Source organism: Amia ocellicauda, chromosome 18, assembly GCF_036373705.1.
Source record: "Amia ocellicauda isolate fAmiCal2 chromosome 18, fAmiCal2.hap1, whole genome shotgun sequence".
NCBI lineage: Eukaryota > Metazoa > Chordata > Actinopteri > Amiiformes > Amiidae > Amia > Amia ocellicauda.
In genome coordinates this window covers 8,758,236-8,775,675 of record NC_089867.1, presented here as the reverse complement: position 1 = coordinate 8,775,675, position 17,440 = coordinate 8,758,236, and the positions used below count along the sequence as shown (strand labels likewise).

General features: G+C 38.1%; 1 protein-coding gene across 1 annotated transcript; it reads left to right on the top strand.

The window, feature by feature from the left end:
• Positions 1-106: 106 nt before the first annotated feature.
• Positions 107-17,189, top strand: nsun2 (NOP2/Sun RNA methyltransferase 2). Its single transcript, XM_066690582.1, has 19 exons — positions 107-375; positions 845-1,002; positions 1,238-1,342; positions 1,488-1,593; positions 1,893-1,964; positions 2,343-2,427; positions 4,173-4,365; positions 5,460-5,534; positions 5,778-5,908; positions 6,062-6,135; positions 6,396-6,526; positions 7,846-7,942; positions 8,533-8,681; positions 10,805-10,897; positions 11,207-11,342; positions 11,876-11,956; positions 12,354-12,492; positions 12,728-12,767; positions 14,214-17,189. The coding sequence occupies exons 1-19, from the start codon at positions 298-300 to the stop codon at positions 14,578-14,580; spliced, it is 2,310 nt and encodes a 769-aa protein (XP_066546679.1). The 5' UTR covers positions 107-297; the 3' UTR covers positions 14,581-17,189.
• The last annotated feature ends 251 nt before the right edge of the window (positions 17,190-17,440 follow it).

Sequence of the window (17,440 nt, the reverse complement as noted above, 5' to 3'; positions counted from 1 at the left end):
ATAGTTTGGGATATGTGTAATACAAAGCAGCCACTTATAATGTGTGAGTTTTAGATAACAGGCAATGTTATAGTCACCGACTGGTCTTCTTATCTGTGTGTGCTGCGTCTCAGTGGCTGCGTTCAACACGTGAGTTTGGCAGCGTTGTTCAGTCGGGTCTGCACTGGTATCGCTTCGTACATAACGTGTGTCTTTGCCACGCAGTAAGTGTGTCAAACAGACTGCAAATTTGTATATTTTTTTAGTCCAGTCAATACGTTGCGTAGGTTTATTTCCAGAGTTGTCTGCGTATCCAACATGGGGAAAAGGAACAGAAACAAGCAGAGAAATCAAGACAAGAATGGAAACCCTGCAGGAAGAAGCAGAGACGATGCTGTAAGTTATTTTCTTTTTTACGTGTACTGTTTTAGCATTCATATTTGGGTTTTGATGGATTATGTTGACTTTTCGTTATTGCGTATTTATTGATGGCATGCATCTTATTTGAATGTACGCCAAAGTGCAGGACTGCAGTTGCAGCTTTTTTAAACACGTTGCATTAAAACAAATCTTTTTTTCATCGAATTTTGAATGTTGTTTCACCTAATGAAGCGGAACTCATGCATGTTTTTACACACCGAATAAGTACTCGATTATTATGTGTCTTGAGTTTTTTTTTTTTTTTTCTTAACATACCACTTAATCTTATAATATAGTTTCCTTTTTTTATTTGTGTACCCAGGTCTCGCCTGTGACAGCTTGGAGTGATTTAAAATACTGCTGGAACCAAAACATTGAAAACTAAGCTGGCATAACCCTGTCTAATTTCCTAATACACTTGTTCTAATGGTCTGTCTCTCATCAGGGTTGGGGTGCTGGGTATACAGAAATCAACAAGGAAAACAAACTGTTTGAACAGTATTACCAAGAGCTTAAGATTGTTCCCGAGGGAGAATGGGAGCAGTTTATGGAGGCACTGAGGGAACCCTTGCCAGCAACTATAAGAATAACAGGATACAAAAGGTAAGTCATATTTATAATGTAAGGTGCTGAAAAGAAGTGGATTGCTTCAATGTCACCAATCTTAAGTGAAATTGTATTGGCTATTAGCATTTCTGACTAATGAAACATGTTTAAAGGTGATATTACCTTCTGACTTCTACGGCTGTATTCGTAACATATCTGATGCCAAAGTAAGTTTGCAATTTAGCTTTTCTGCAATATTCTCCTTATTAACACCTTTATTTTGTTCATTCAGCCATGCCAAAGAAATCCTCCATTGTTTAAAGGAGAAGTATTTCAAGGAAATACAAGATCTTGAAGTGGACGGCCAGAAATTAGAAGCTCCTCAAGCACTGAGCTGGTAAGAAGAATTAATAGCATTTCTAAAGAATTGTCATCTTATCCTAGAAAGCTCCTTTAGCATACATTTTTCCCTACTAGCTGCACATGGGAAGGTTACATTGCATTGTCTATGGTGTTTGAATGTTTCCTTTGGTTGCCTTCAGGTACCCCGACGAGCTTGCGTGGCATACAAACATGAGCAGAAAGATTCTGCGCAAGTCCCCTTTGCTGGAAAAGTTTCACCAGTTCCTGGTTAGCGAAACAGAATCTGTAAGTTTTTGTGTAAACCTTTATGCACCTTTTCTCATTTAAGATATTTTTTACTTGAATGTACTTGGCCCAGCATTTTATGTTGCCGTGGTTAAATAAACTGAACTGCCACTACTGTAATTCAATATTTTGTTCCAAAAAAGTGATGCATGTAATGATATATATGTCTGCATCTTTCTTTCTTTGTAATCATATTTCTCTGAACTGTCTTATGGAATGCAATTTTCAATAGTAATATCAGAAGCTGTTTCTGGAAGACTGATGTTGGCATCAAAAAACAATCTTCTTTTTTATTTAAGGGTAATATTAGTCGTCAAGAGGCTGTCAGCATGATTCCTCCTCTTCTCCTGAAAATTGAACCTCATCATAAGGTAAGATGTAGTGTCTCATTGTCAAGTTTATAATAAAATCCTTTTATGCTTCACTATCTTTCTGTGCAACATTTTAATGCAATCAACATCATCTAAGTTGAGACCCAAAAAGAAGGTCTGGTAAATTTTTTTTTATATTTGAGTTGGGGGAGTTATGGTGGGCAGCTCTCTTGACATCAACGGTTCACAAATGTTCTGAACGTATGAAGAACAAGTGCATAAAGCTTATTGAAAATGCGTGCTAAATTGTACTTTGTTTTTCAGGATAACTTGCATCTACTCATCCTTGTTACAGTCCCTTAATACCAGATGTATATATAGTTAAGACTTATCTGCTGAGTGAACAGGAGACCATGCTAACCTCTGCTCTTTGCTTAGATTCTGGACATGTGTGCAGCTCCTGGCTCCAAGACTGCTCAGCTGATTGAAATGTTGCACTCTGATATGGATGTTCCCTTTCCAGGTAATTAAGTCTATGTTCTAACAATATGTACACTCGCCTAAAGGATTATTAGGAACACCTGTTCAATTGCTCATTAATGCAATTATCTAACCAACCAATCACATGGCAGTTGCTTCAATGCATTTAGGGGTGTGGTCCTGGTCAAGACAATCTCCTGAACTCCAAACTGAATGTCTGAATGGGAAAGAAAGGTGATTTAAGCAATTTTGAGCGTGGCATGGTTGTTGGTGCCAGACGGGCCGGTCTGAGTATTTCACAATCTGCTCAGTTACTGGGATTTTCACGCACAACCATTTCTAGGGTTTACAAAGAATGGTGTGAAAAGGGAAAAACATCCAGTATGCGGCAGTCCTGTGGGCGAAAATGCCTTGTTGATGCTAGAGGTCAGAGGAGAATGGGCCGACTGATTCAAGCTGATAGAAGAGCAACTTTGACTGAAATAAGCACTCGTTACAACCGAGGTATGCAGCAAAGCATTTGTGAAGCCACAACACGTACAACCTTGAGGCGGATGGGCTACAACAGCAGAAGACCCCACCGGGTACCACTCATCTCCACTACAAATAGGAAAAAGAGGCTACAATTTGCACAAGCTCACCAAAATTGGACAGTTGAAGACTGGAAAAATGTTGCCTGGTCTGATGAGTCTCGATTTCTGTTGAGACATTCAGATGGTAGAGTCAGAATTTGGCGTAAACAGAATGAGAACATGGATCCATCATGCCTTGTTACCACTGTGCAGGCTGGTGGTGGTGGTGTAATGGTGTGGGGGATGTTTTCTTGGCACACTTTAGGCCCCTTAGTGCCAATTGGGCATCGTTTAAATGCCACGGCCTACCTGAGCATTGTTTCTGACCATGTCCATCCCTTTATGACCACCATGTACCCATCCTCTGATGGCTACTTCCAGCAGGATAATGCACCATGTCACAAAGGTCGAATCATTTCAAATTGGTTTCTTGAACATGACAATGAGTTCACTGTACTAAACTGGCCCCCACAGTCACCAGATCTCAACCCAATAGAGCATCTTTGGGATGTGGTGGAATAGGAGCTTCGTGCCCTGGATGTGCATCCCACAAATGTCCATCAACTGCAAGATGCTATCCTATCAATATGGGCCAACATTTCTAAAGAATGCTTTCAGCACCTTGTTGAATCAATGCCACATAGAATTAAGGCAGTTCTGAAGGTGAAAGGGGGTCAAACACAGTATTAGTATGGTGTTCCTAATAATCCTTTAGGTGAGTGTGTGTGAATAATAGCAAGTTAAATAAGTTGATATTATTGATATCATTTATTATTATTTATTAGCAGACTCCCTTATTCAGGGTGACATACAAAACATAAGAGCATTTTAAAAGTGCAATACAGTCTAGAATTACAGATCAAACAGTACAAATTACAATTTTTAAAATTACATAATTGCATAACAGAAATACAGTTACTACAAGTACTACATCCTAGATTTGTGAGCTGCTAATTGCAGACAAGATGTGAAGTCAGTTCTTTAAGGATTTTATGTAAACTTTACCAGAACCAAATAGCACTATAAACAACCCTTTCCCATGAACAGTGACTTAAGCATAAAGATGTTTTGTATAATTTCAGCATTTGTAGCTTTTTTAGATTTACTTACAACTCTTTTTTGGAGTCATGGTTTGGTCTTTTTTTCTTCTCTAAACTGCATTAAATTGATGTATTGTTTGTGCACATGAATAAAACCAACAATCCTTGTTTTCTAGAGGGGTTTGTCATTGCCAATGATGTGGACAACAAGCGCTGCTACCTGCTGGTTCACCAGGCAAAGAGATTAAACAGCCCTTGCATTATGGTTGTGAATCATGATGCCTCCAGCATTCCCCGACTTCAAATTGAGTGTGGGGGCAAAAAGGATATTTTGTTTTATGACCGAATTCTTTGTGATGTTCCTTGCAGGTAAAGTATTTTTCATGTAGATTTGTTAAATGTAGGGAAGTCAAGAACCCGCGTTTCTCAGATCGGTATCAGACATTGCACGATATCTTATTTTAAAATAACAGGCTTCATCGGAAGACCTACTTTGTCATTTCAGATACTTTTGTGGTTTAGGTCTAAAAACTATGTCTTTTAGTATTCAACTCTCTTAACCTTTACATAGAATTTACTATATTTAATTGGTTTAACAATTAAGCCTTGCTTGGCTACTTCATTGCTTTTTACTGTCATTGTATATGTATTTTTGTTTGTATGTTCTTCACATTATAAGTTTTCCACCTCTATGCAGATAGTTATGTCAATTTATATAGCAAAAGTATAATGTGTTTCTTTCCTGTAATTGCCATAATTTTCCAAGATTTTACATCCATGCTATATTTTTTTTGAGATCAGCTGGGATTATGAAAATGTACTTTTCGAATTGGAACCCTTTCACTCCTGTTTTTCCAATTCAGCTCTTCTCACCACATCAGACTGCCTCTACTATAAAACATGTTCTTTTGTGGTTTTATACAAAGATCAAGTCTTTGCTAACTTGACATTTTCTGGGTTCAAAAGTTGTTCCAAAGACAACAGTGAATGCTTAGCGCTGGCAAATGTGGCACTTTCATTTAAAAAGCACTGGTCTCCAAAATATAGGTTAACCTCAAGAATTATTTATATTTGACCTGTCTTATACAAAATGAAATGTTTCCCTTTAGATACATTATTTAAATGATTTATTTTGAATATATGTACAAATGTGGAAAGTCTTAAAATGGCATTTAGTCTGATCTTACTATTGCTATGCCATATGGTTCTGCTAACTTTCTGATACTCACTATTACAAAGTACAAACTAGTAATGGAGGAAATTCACTCATTGAAGTAAATTCAAGCCACACTGTTCTTCTAACCATAACGTTTTCAACCCATCAACCAACTTTTCTGCTTACACAAACCTCTAAAAATGGATATTTAAAAGTGTGGTTCAATCTGCCTGTTTGGAAATGCAGAAGACCTGCTTTGATATTCCTTTTTATTACTCATCTAATCCTGTATTCTGCATCTCCACAGTGGCGATGGGACGATGAGAAAGAATATTGACGTGTGGAAGAAGTGGTCAACGAGCAACAGCCTTCAGCTTCACGGGTAGGTCAATAAAACGCAGTGAAATGTAAAGGAACTACAGCCAAGTTCAAATGATAAATGTCCAAGTCCTGCCTTTACATATGTAACATTTTATCAAGCGTGACATTGTTTGGAGCTGTAAGCTTCTCCAGACAGTGGTCCACAGTGTGTCTTTTATCAGCTTGTTTTGTGCAGATGCACTGTTTCAAGTGTCCCAGTGACTTTCTCAGTTTCAGTAGTGCTGCCCTTTATTATTCTTAATAGACTGCAGTTGAGGATCGCAGTCCGCGGTGTGGAGCAGCTGGCTGTTGGAGGAAGGATGGTCTACTCCACTTGCTCCCTGAACCCTGTTGAGGATGAAGCTGTAATTGCATCACTGCTGGAGAAGAGTGAAGGTGTGCTTAATTAGCGTTATTTAGAGTTGCGAAGTTGTGTGTGTTAGTGCCACTAATTTACCATGTTTGTTTTCCACATATTCTTACAGGATTTAATGTTGTGCACAAATTGTAATGGTCTGTCTAATACTGAGATTTACCGAACTCTCTCAGGTGCCTTGGAACTTGCAGATGCCTCCAGTGACTTGCCAGGGTTGAAGTGGATGCCAGGGATGACATCCTGGAAGGTATTGTTCCTAATATATTCATTTTTCTCTTTGTTTCTCTTTTATTTTTGTATTCCGCCATCTATTCTCCGATATCTTTGCTATGGAACTAGGAGTAGAAAACAAAATTGGCTAAATGGCTCGGATTATAGAAGTGTGTGAACTGAATGGGCTGCTACTTAGTTGCTGTAGGTGTTTATATTTGTGTGTCTGTACGAGATATTAAAGTGAACATTGACATTATGGCACACGTTTTTGATTTGAGGATGGTTTCTTTGCAGGTAATGACGAGAGCGGGGGAGTGGTACGCAGATTGGTCTGAAGTTCCTCAAAGTCGGCACACACAAATTCGACCAACGATGTTTCCTCCTGCAGACGCAGAGAAATTGAAAGCAATGAATCTAGAGAGATGGTACGTTTTCTTTATTGTGTGCTTCTTCAAATCTTTACAGTAGTTTGTAATCAAGGCAAATATCTAGGTTTCAAATGTTTATATTCGGTGTCCAAGTGACTTTAGGAGAAACCTGTGTGGTATGAAGTATTAATGCATGTGAATTATTGTTCAGCACTGGGTTTCCAACATCCGAGCTAGGCTGATAAAATGTTTATCATATTGAACCACCAGAGGGCATAATTGCTGTCTTTTGAGATAAAGAAGAAAGGATGCTTAAATGCAAGGTTTCTTAACTCCAATCCTTAGAGACCCTCACTGTTGCACTTTTGACTGAACCAGTATCTCATCATTTATTTTGAAATTGACACTGCTTTATGCTGAGTGTAGATGTTTTTTTTATTTATTAATATAATATCTAGGACATGTATGCAGTGTAGAATTCAATTTAAACGACTAGCTATTCGTTGGATCAAAACTGCATCCTTAAGAGTCCCAGAGGAATAGAATTAAAGTTTCTCCATAGCTGAGATGAGATCAAGTGTTTGTGCACATTTCTCAGATTTTAATTGGGGAAAAAAATACTGTAGTTTGAGAAGATATACACTAGTTCATTAACCAATTACAATAGGATATGAAAAGTAATCTTGAAGGGAACTAGTAGAATGTGTGAATGTGGAAAAGATTTATCCACCCAATGGTCCTGAAGGTGCTGAGCAAAGCAAAAATGCATTTGATAACTGCCAAGGTACAAATGGGTTTACAGTAGCTTAGTTTGCAAGCCATTCTGTGGAGGAGTTAGTTATGTTTGTGAAGTCAGTTGTGAGTTCTGGTGTGATTGAAATCAGCTGGGTTAAAAACACAAGACTTGGGATCTGGGAGAGAGAGAGCTCTCATGAATCCATGCAGATTGATCAAAGTGCAGACGGATATCTGTACCTCTCCTCATTCCTTCCCTTTTCGGAAGGAATATTTTGTATGTGAATTCAAGATGGAAAATTGTATCATATCTGGTAAGCTGTTGATTTGCCAGGCTCGGATGTAAGGGGCATGGTGGGAGTGTTACGAAAGGTGCAGTGGACTGTGAAGATTTTTTTTCAACACAATTTTAGGTGTGCATCAAGGACTGTGCAAGGTTATTATACATCAAAATCTTCCACCTCAAACCAAAACCAAAATCATGCATACAATACAAATGCTGATCCATTGCTAACCAGCATGACTTCCACAGCTTTTCAATCTGTGTAATTTGCTTACGAATGGCAGAAATGTCAGTGCTTTCGATTTTTCAATTCACCTTGGTTGTCGAAATTCATAACCTCCGATTTAATCTCTCCTAGTATGAGGATATTGCCCCATCACCAGAATACGGGTGGGTTTTTTGTGGCGGTACTTGTGAAGAAAGATCCCATGCCTTGGAATCGCCGGTTTCCCAAGGTAGAGTAACGGCTGGTTTTAACATCCAAATGCATTTAGTTAAGCAATGTATTTTTTGAAGGGACTGTTTGAAAAATATGTTAAATCTCACTTATATTCTTTGATATTCACTTGGAGTTATGATTAGAAAATTGATCCATAATAATCAGTTTCGTAAAACCAACAGACAAGCAATATGTTTGCTGATGAAAAATGAACCTTAATGGTTTCATAAAAAAGAAATAAAAAAAATACCCAATATAATTTGCAGCATTTTGAGTTTTCTGACACTGCTTTGTTTGGTTGAAAATGAAATGCAGGTTTTGACAATATTAGAAAATTATCTTCCCAAATTGATCTCAACCAATAAAATAACCCCAACAAATCAGAAATGGAAAATGTTGAAAAAGCCAGCTGTTGAGAAGCCTGTCCTTACGTTTAAAAGTTGCAGAACACACAATACGTTTATGAATATGTGCAGAATGTTGAATTTGCGTTCCAGAGTCCTGAGGGGGTTCATAACAAAGGAATATCATCACAAAACCTTCTCTTTGTTGTCGGGCCCTGTCCTGTGCTCATCCCTGCGCCCCCGTTTTGCATATCCTCACCAGCTCCGTGGCAAAGCAGCAGAAGCGGTCGGTGCAGCCGAGGAGATTCCTGCCGAAACTGCTGATGAAGGAGGAGAGGCGGCTGCAGAGGACAAACCCAAAGACCTTGAGGACTCCCAGGAGAGCTCTGTCAAAAAAGATGGAGTGTGTGGGTGAGGAGGCTGCGTCACCGCTTTGCACTCGCGTTAAAAAAGATGGAACAGATTTTTTTGGGGGGCGCGGGGGTTCGCTGAAAGGTTAAGAATGCAGGACCATTGTCTCTCCATCCCTGCCCCCCCGCCCACTCCCCAGCCTCCTTCAATTGTGTGCCACTGTTGGGCAGCAGTCCCAGTCGAGGAGGGAGGGGGAAGGAGCAGGCTGGATGTTTTCTGTGTGTGTTATTGAAGGCCAGCCCTTGACCAGCTCTCGCACGCTTTGCAGATGAATCTGGTTGGTGTGACTGATTCGTGATGGGCTGCTGCTTTTTGTGTACTCTCCCTGTTGCAGCCTTTTCAAAGATTTACTAATTTACTTTTGGCCATAAATGTTCAATATTGAGCTTTTCCTGATTTGAAAGGGCTTAAGAAATTCTGCGAATGTACTCAGCACTGACATAGACATTTCATTTTTGGCTTTTGTTTATGTTTAACCTATATTTAAAGGAGCAGTTTTTGTTTTATGGTTTGAGTTTTAACAACCATTGTCATAATCTATTATACAGCATAATCTTAAACATTAACATAAAAGGAGTAGAGAGAGAAAAGAAGGAAGGAGGGAGACGGTGGGGGTGAAGAGACTCCCTTGCCTCAAAAATATTATCCATAGTATACGAGATAAAAGCTAATTGGGGTCAGTTATACAGAGTTAGGGACCTCCAGTTCCCCTAAGTAATTCAGGAAAGGTTGCCAATCTACATAAATACCATCAGTAGAGCCTTGTAACACATCTTACTTTCTCAAGTTTAAGATTCTGTGTTGGTTCTCATCCAATTAGTAAATGAGGGTGGGGCAGATTGTGTCCAGTTTAATAGAGTAATCGCTGATGAAGTTGGATAATGCAAGATGGATATTATCTGGTTCCACTCCATTTCCACCATTCCCTCTCCCTTTCCCTCATTTATATATAATATGTGGCATAGCTGGTTGTTTATTATAAATGTAAGGCATGTAATTGGTTCAGAAATGTATCCCTGGTACTAGTGCCCTAGAGCTCCACAGCAGGCTTTGTTATTGCTACAGGATTTTCTTCTAAGAGTAGCCCCTCTGTTGTAGTTATGAGTGGGCTGGGACAGGAGGAAAGCAGTAATTGTTTTCAAAATGTTCAGTGTGCTAAAGTGATTTGTGAGCCTCGAGATTCTTTCACAGTAAGTGTGTAATTGGTGTTAGGGTATTGAAAATGTAGCCAGCAAGGTGCATCAAATACTCTCTGGTTTGTGGCTCATCATATTGCAAAGTGACACATACCTTTTGTTGTGGTTTGTCAGGAAGGATTGGTTTACTGTACATGAGGCAGGCAACAAGACCAGCATCAAATATTTAACATACTGATCGATCGGCCAATAAGAGCTTGTCTACTGCATTCCATACACCAGCCGTCAGGGTGTCTCATTGCTTAATATGATTTTGGCTTTTTAAGAAAGCGTTACAGAAAAGATTAATACCCCAATCCACTCTATCACTTAAACTTCATATCATGTAATATTTACTTGCCCCCCCCCCCCCCCCCGGCCTTCTACAAAATTGCTGCAAAGTGGAAATTGCTTAAATATTAATGTTTTTGTCATTTTCTATGAGTTTTATTTCCTGTATTGATTTTGCAAAATGGTCCTCTAGGTCGTGATTTTGAAAAGACCTTTGTGCCTCGATATCTGTTTCCAGGAGTACAGCGCAGTGTGTTTTCTACCGAGTGCCTCAGTAGAGCTATTAGTGTCACTACTCTTCACAAGTGCCACTCCAGATTTCCTCAATGGCTCTCACTCTGAAGTTCAGATCCATTTAAGAGACAGTTCACACGTCATTAGGTAGAATAAAAATGCATAAGTGAAAGTGATATTTGAAGATTTAAACTATAATGTTCAAAGCAGTGTGTTTTTGTTCACCCTGCTGAGAAGTGTACATATGTTATTTTCCAATAACTTGCATTTCATCTTCAAGAATTTACTAAATAGATATTTCCTGTTTGCTCCAGTTATTAGATGTGTATATATCTTTTTAAAAAGTAATCCTAACCTGTTGGCAGCTTTCCTGCAATGCAGTCTGAGACTTCCCAGTTCACATGCAACACTTTCTATTTCCAGTCCTCCACCATCAAAAAAGATGAAGCTGTTTGGCTTCAAAGAAGATCCCTTTGTGTTTCTGTCTGAGGATGATCCCGTGTTCTCCCCAATCCAGTGAGTACTGCTCTGGATTTATACCATGCAGATAAATCCGATGTTTCACACTACAAATCAGTCTTTTAGTTTGGTTTCTTCCCGCGCCGTCTTGCAGATCATGGTTTGTAAAGTATTCTTTAGTATATGTAACTAATTTGTTTTAATTTTAAAATTAAAACAAGATCATTGGTGGTTGTGTAGAAAATCACAAGGTTCTGGTAGCAAGAAGTCTGTAGCTATTGGATAAACAAGATGTTCTGACGTGTGTGCTTTGTGGCTTCCCTAATGTACTTCTGTTAAAAGACCAGAGTGATTGATTGCTTACAGGAAATTCTACAACCTTTCCCCAACCTTCCCGAAGTTCAATGTACTGACCAGGACCCATGAGGGTAAGAAGAGACATCTGTACATGGTCTCCAAAGAGCTCCGAAATGTCCTGCTCAACAACAGTGAACGCATGAAGGTAATGTTCTCTCACTTGTCAACTTAAAAAATATGTATATATTTCTTTGTGTATAATGAATCTTTTATAAATGGGACTTCTGTGCTTGATTACTGTTAGATTGATTATCTCCCTGTAAAAAGCTTATTGAAATTGAGTACAGTACATTTTTCTCTGTGTAAATGAACATTCAAATGAGAGTTCATCAGAGAAATACTTACCAAACACTAAAGTGTCCACAGACTTCCAATTAAAAATGTTGTATAGCCGTTTTCTTGCAAGGGTCCAGTCCACATTGAAACGCAGCAGGGGTTATAAAATATTTAAATGGTACTCTGGGATGTACTTTGCATCTTATTTGTTTTCCTTTTAGAAAATGCCTTGAAGATTCACAATAAAACTAAAAGCCTATTGTCAAAATGACATTGAAGCTGGACATGTTATGGTACCTTTAAGAAATCATAGGATGGCCTTTTATTTACATTTTTAAAGGTTTGCTTTACTTGGCTTCTCAAATGCCAGGGAGTGATTGGAACCTTGTTGGTTTTTTGCAGGTTATTAACACAGGAGTGAAAGTTTGGTCTCGCAATAATGACGGAGAACAGTTTGGCTGTGCCTTCAGGCTAGCCCAGGAGGTAGAACAGTTTTTGATGTGTTGGATATAGAAATGTTTGTTTGGAGGGGGTGGCCGTGCTGGGACTAGTCTGTTTGGAGCAGCGTAAGCAAATGAAGGCAAGCAAATCCTCTAAGAATTTCTCCATTGCAAGGGCATCTGCTGAGAAATACTAAAGGAATGAAAGCCTAGTTTTTGCCTGAAGCAACTAAGATTTTGATGTTATTGCTGTGGCTACATATGTAAAGATGGCTTTGGAAATCTTATTTTAGAAGTCTTAAATATTCAATTGAAGTTTGAGGATATCCCTACCAACATTGGTTGGCTTTGCTTCATTTGTCATTTACTAGTTTTTTTTTTTTCCTGAGGCCATTACAATCATTGTGCCTTATTTTTTGTTTTTTCAATTTTCTCAACAGGGCATTTATACACTCTTTCCTTACATTAATGCCAGAATCATTAACATTTCTGTTGAAGATATCAAGGTACTGTTAACGCAAGAGAATCCCTTCCTTAGCAAACTGGAAAATGAAGCGCACGAACAAGCCAAGAAGTTGTGTAAGTTTTACTTTAATACTCGTGAGATTTGAAATGCAAACTGTATTTCATCATGCTAAGAAAATTAATAAATAATTATTTACTGGGATAACATTTAATTGTGTACATGTTAATGAAAGTGTTTTAAAATGTGAGCAATGTTATTACATTTGAGATGGTTTCAAGTGTGTCTATGTAACTTTGGTTCGACTGACCTAACATGAATTTGAACTCACTTAAATGTTTTGATTTCCAGCAATGGGCAGCCTTGTTCTAAGATACCAACCCGACACACAGTAAGTTATTTATTTTGTTAACTGAATATAAAACAAATTTGATGTTGCAAGAGATCAAGTTTCAGAAAATAATCTTGTATAGATCAAGCAGCCACAGTTTCTGTACTGTTCTAATGCATTGTCATTTCTGACCATTCATTGAATCTCAGGCTTTTGCTTTGACTAACTTTTATTTATTAATACAATTGGTCTCTCTGAAGCAAGAGAACAGATTTCACCGTAAAAGTAAACAAAAGTCTAGTTCCTTATGAAATATAAAAACAAAATGAATGCAGGAATTCATATTGCTTATGATGCCTATTTTTGGGTTGAACTTCAGTGATATGCTATATGATAACCACTGCATTTAAATTAGAGGTTGGGTAAATGTAATTCTTTGCAGTTTTTGTCAATTTAAATTTAGCAGTTTGCTTTATGAAAAAAAAACTGCTGGAAAGTGTGTTTGGCAGGTGTATTCATCCCTGTAAATGTCTATGGAAGTGCATTTTTCAGCATCACAAGCCAAAAAGTTGAATTTGCAGTGGATCTGAGAATTGTTACTGTTTATTAAGTGGCAGATAATTTGCAGTTTCAACGAAGAGATGAATTCCAATTTGTTAACAATTTGTTTTCTGTTTGAAACCCTGCAAGTCAAACTGCTTCTGGCCACAAAATCACACTGTGTAACAGAACACTTGGCTCTCAATGAATAGAGCCCCATGGCTAAAGTCTCTGCCAATGGGCCGCTGGCAGGTCCCACCAATGGAGGAAATTATGCAGATTTCAAAGTATTTTTCCATAACTGGTCAAAACCAGTGAGCTGTGACGGACACCTGCCAGCAGATGGATGCTTAACGTGGAAAAAAAAAAAAGTGTTCATATTTAAAAAAAAAAAACAAAAAACATAGTTTTCCATTATAATCACCAGTAAGTCAAATGCATTGTCGTATAAAAAAAACAAATGTAAAAAGCAATGACGATCATAGATATCAAAAAACATTTTTGATCTTTTTGTTTATAAATTTAAATTTTAATGTGGTTTTCTGTAAAGACTGCAGACTGCTTATTGCCGAACTTTGACTAACCTTCTGTCTGTTTTAACCAGTGAATCAAAGTGCAGTACTACTCGCTTCACATGTGCCTTTGTAAACTCCTATGTGTTTCATTGTCCTGTTATTAATTCTTAATGGCAAGCGTGTTCTGCTTCAGATTGAGAATTTTAAAGCACAAAGCTTTGAAAGTAAAGCTGATTATGCTTTGGCACCAGCCTTAATTTGCTGTTTTTTGGAATGGCTATTTATACTGGTGGATCATGGGACTGAAAGGAAGAGGAATAAAACACAACTTTAGCATTGTTGTCTGACACTGATTTAGTTTTTTATGCAGCATTAGTGGTGGAGTTGGGAGAAATATATTTTACTCTAGATGTGCTCAACTTTAAATCACAGCATTTCCTCCTCCCTCAAGGAACGCAGCATCTCCGCAGTGTCCCATTGAACTGTGTGGCTGGAGAGGGAAAACCTCTATTCGCGCTTTTGTCCCCAAGAACGAGCGCTTTCACTATCTGAGGATGCTGGGGGTGGAGGTGTTCCGGGAGAAGATCCGAGGGGGCCCCGTGGATGGGAAAACTGCAGGGGAGCCGGAGATTGGGGAGCCGGGTGAGATGCCCACCGTCGAGGACTCTGGAGAGGTGGAGTGCGAGGGGGACAAGGGGGCGGAAGCGAAGCCCGAAGCACCGGAGCTGGATGGGGAGGAGGTTATGGAAGCGGAAGACTCTCCTGCTGAATGTACTGCAGAAAACAATGAAAAAGTGGTCACTCCTGAAACTGTGTAAAAAGGGAGACACCCTTTTATACTGAAACTAGTGCCATCAGGTTTTACTCTGAAGTCTAGCTTAAAGAGCTTTATTTGAAATCCCCCTTTTTTATATTTATATATTATATGCATTTTTTTTTATTGCACTTTAGCCTTTTGAAGGAACGAGTGTATACAAAATTGCATTTCTAACATTGACTGTTTAAGCTAAATCTGTTCAGAGAGGACAGTATTCCCAAATCCAGTGAAGAAACATTTAGATTTTTATTTTCCTTTTAGTTTTTTAATTAATTGTTCTTTTAAAGTGTGTGGGAGGTCACTGTCATCCACTGTTTCAAAAGTAAAGATCATTAGTTAACCCTTCATAATGCCTCTTTTTTTTTTTTTTTTTAACAAGTTTTGGAAATGTAATTCAGTTTCACTCTCAGTAAGACGAGGCTGCTAAAATTGTAGCTGTTTATTATCATGAAATGTAACAGAGCTGTGCTTTTGTACGCTGTTTTTACATTGCTCGATTAAATAACCCATTTCCATTGATAAAACGGAAGCATTTGCATAGTCCTGTAAATCACCGGAACAAATTGAGGAAAGACTTCTCAAGCACAGAAAGTTTCTTGATGCAGAAATCATCCCCGCAAATGTTTTACACCTTTAGTGCAGAATTGCTATATTCGTAACGTTGAGTTGTCTGTATTGAGTATTGTGTGGAAAGCTTGGTGATACGGATATGTTGCCATGTAATCAGTGAAAGGAATGACATTTTGAATGGGGCAATACTTGGTAATATTAAATTATAATTACAGGCCAGGCCATGATTTTTCATATGAAGCGATGTACAAATAATTAGATATCTCCGTAAGCACCTACTGTATACAAATGGCAAGAAGACCTTGTCTTCCCTCCTAGCAGTAGCTCTCAACAACAAAGGGGGAATGAGGAAGCAGCAGGGGGCATCCACATCAATAAGGTGATTCAAATGTTAACATTTAAAGCTGTGATATAATTCACTGATCAAATCCTTACTTTCTGGTTTCCAAGATGTAATTTTAAATATGGTCTCCTATCAGATAAATCCATCTTTCTAAAGAAAACGTTACTGTAAATGGTAGATTTAATTAACTCTGAGATTCCCATTCTGCATATGAATGTGACTAATTTGCAAAGTTGTTTATGAAACCTACAACTCATTTTCATAGTGAAAGTTTTTATTTGTTTTTGATACTATGCCGATTGCAGTCTTGTCTGTCTCAAGTTACATTTTCGGCATTCTCTTCTCTCCAATTCCGTGGCCCATGTTTGCTCAAGGTTTTTAAGATGTAAATCAGTGGGAGAATCTGTGAGGAAAGCAATCTTCTGCTTAAACAGTGGAGGAAGCCCATACTGATTGCATTCCAAGTTGTTTCATTGTGTGATCTTTAAATCTGGTAACGAACGTTTTATTTTGCTCAGGCACCATAAAACACACACTGCACATTAGCCAGGTGTATTTATTGTATTGTACCAGAACAAAAATGATGCTAAAGGCTAACAGCAGTGTAGTGGGAGATTAGCGATGGTCTGTCTGGGTCACAACAGCCTAATGCATCACATTTTTTGTCTTGTGGCATTTGTAGAAAGTGTGAAAATGTTGCAATGAATAGTATTCTGTGAAAACCATTATGGGAGTTTTTCCATTTCTCTCCAATTCTTCAAACCTTATTTTTCTGGTAGCTTTAATTAAAATGGCAACCCTTTGAAAAATAATCCTAACAGCCAATTTAAATGTATTTAGTTGTAGCGGATGCTCAGATAATTGCACATTGATACATTTGATTTTCTGAAATGCCACACATTTCAGCATCAACCCATCTTTGATTAAATCCAGAATGAGTTTTCTGTTCTTTCATGTTCAGATAAGGTCTGTGGGGTATTCCACTTGCTATGAGTTCCTCAGTTGTTGTTTTTTTTTTTTTTTTTTTTTTTTTTAATATGCCACTGTGCCTTTGTAGAGTTATTTTTATTGACACCATGAAACAATATTGTACATGTGTTGTCATTAAAAGTAGGAAACACTGCAAAGCTAAATGCTACTGTTTGAGATTGTTCAGTAATGTGGCTCAGAAATTTATTTTCATGCGTGCATAGGCCAATGAGTCCAATTGCACCTGTCAGTCACTCTTCAAATGAATGGATAGATTCAGTGCCTCTTTCTGAGCTTGCTCAGATCTCAAAATCGCTTATATTTGATGATATTTAAAGAGGGTAAGTTATTTTATAATTGCTCTAAGCATTCAACATTACTGTATTTTTGTTGTAAGCAAAAATAACTTCCCTCCGTCACACTTGGTTTAGTTCTATTGCTCGGTTTTCTTTTAAAAGGGGCAGACAGGCTTTTGCAGGCATCCAGTCATGACCTTGGTTTTCGTCGGGACAAAACATATTAGAAAGCCACTTCTGAGTCATATAAGCAGCCATCTGTGATAAAGACATCAATAAATGCATTCTGCAGGCCTTTCCCCTCACAGTAAAGTGCTTATGCATGCTTCATGCAATTTAGCTCTAAGCTTCTTGGATTTGAATATACATTTTGGATTATGTAATGTAAACTGTTACGCAATGCCAATAATAAAAGGGACCAGATGTAACGGGGATGATCTTGAATTTTATTTCTGGATTAGGCAAATGCTGCCGCTAAATATTTGGGATTCGGAAACCTTTTAATAAATCTCTGTGATTGTGCATGTCTCTTAGGCCTGCTCAGCAAATGTTTAAGTACTGCAGTGTGTCAGAACCTGTGTTGCCAGTTATGTTCAAGCATGATTCTCAGGTGTTGGTTTGTTGCAAATGCTAGAATGAAAATCCATAATCTATATCAAACTAACTTCAGTTGAAGGGGAAGA

Excerpts from the sequence above, each read along its gene's own strand:
- nsun2 (XM_066690582.1), top strand. The coding sequence starts at position 298 with ATGGGGAAAAGGAACAGAAACAAGCAGAGAAATCAAGACAAGAATGGA. Across the intron at positions 2,428-4,172 it reads TATGGATGTTCCCTTTCCAG|AGGGGTTTGTCATTGCCAAT; the intron begins GTAATTAAGTCT and ends CTTGTTTTCTAG. Across the intron at positions 12,493-12,727 it reads CGAACAAGCCAAGAAGTTGT|CAATGGGCAGCCTTGTTCTA; the intron begins GTAAGTTTTACT and ends TTTGATTTCCAG.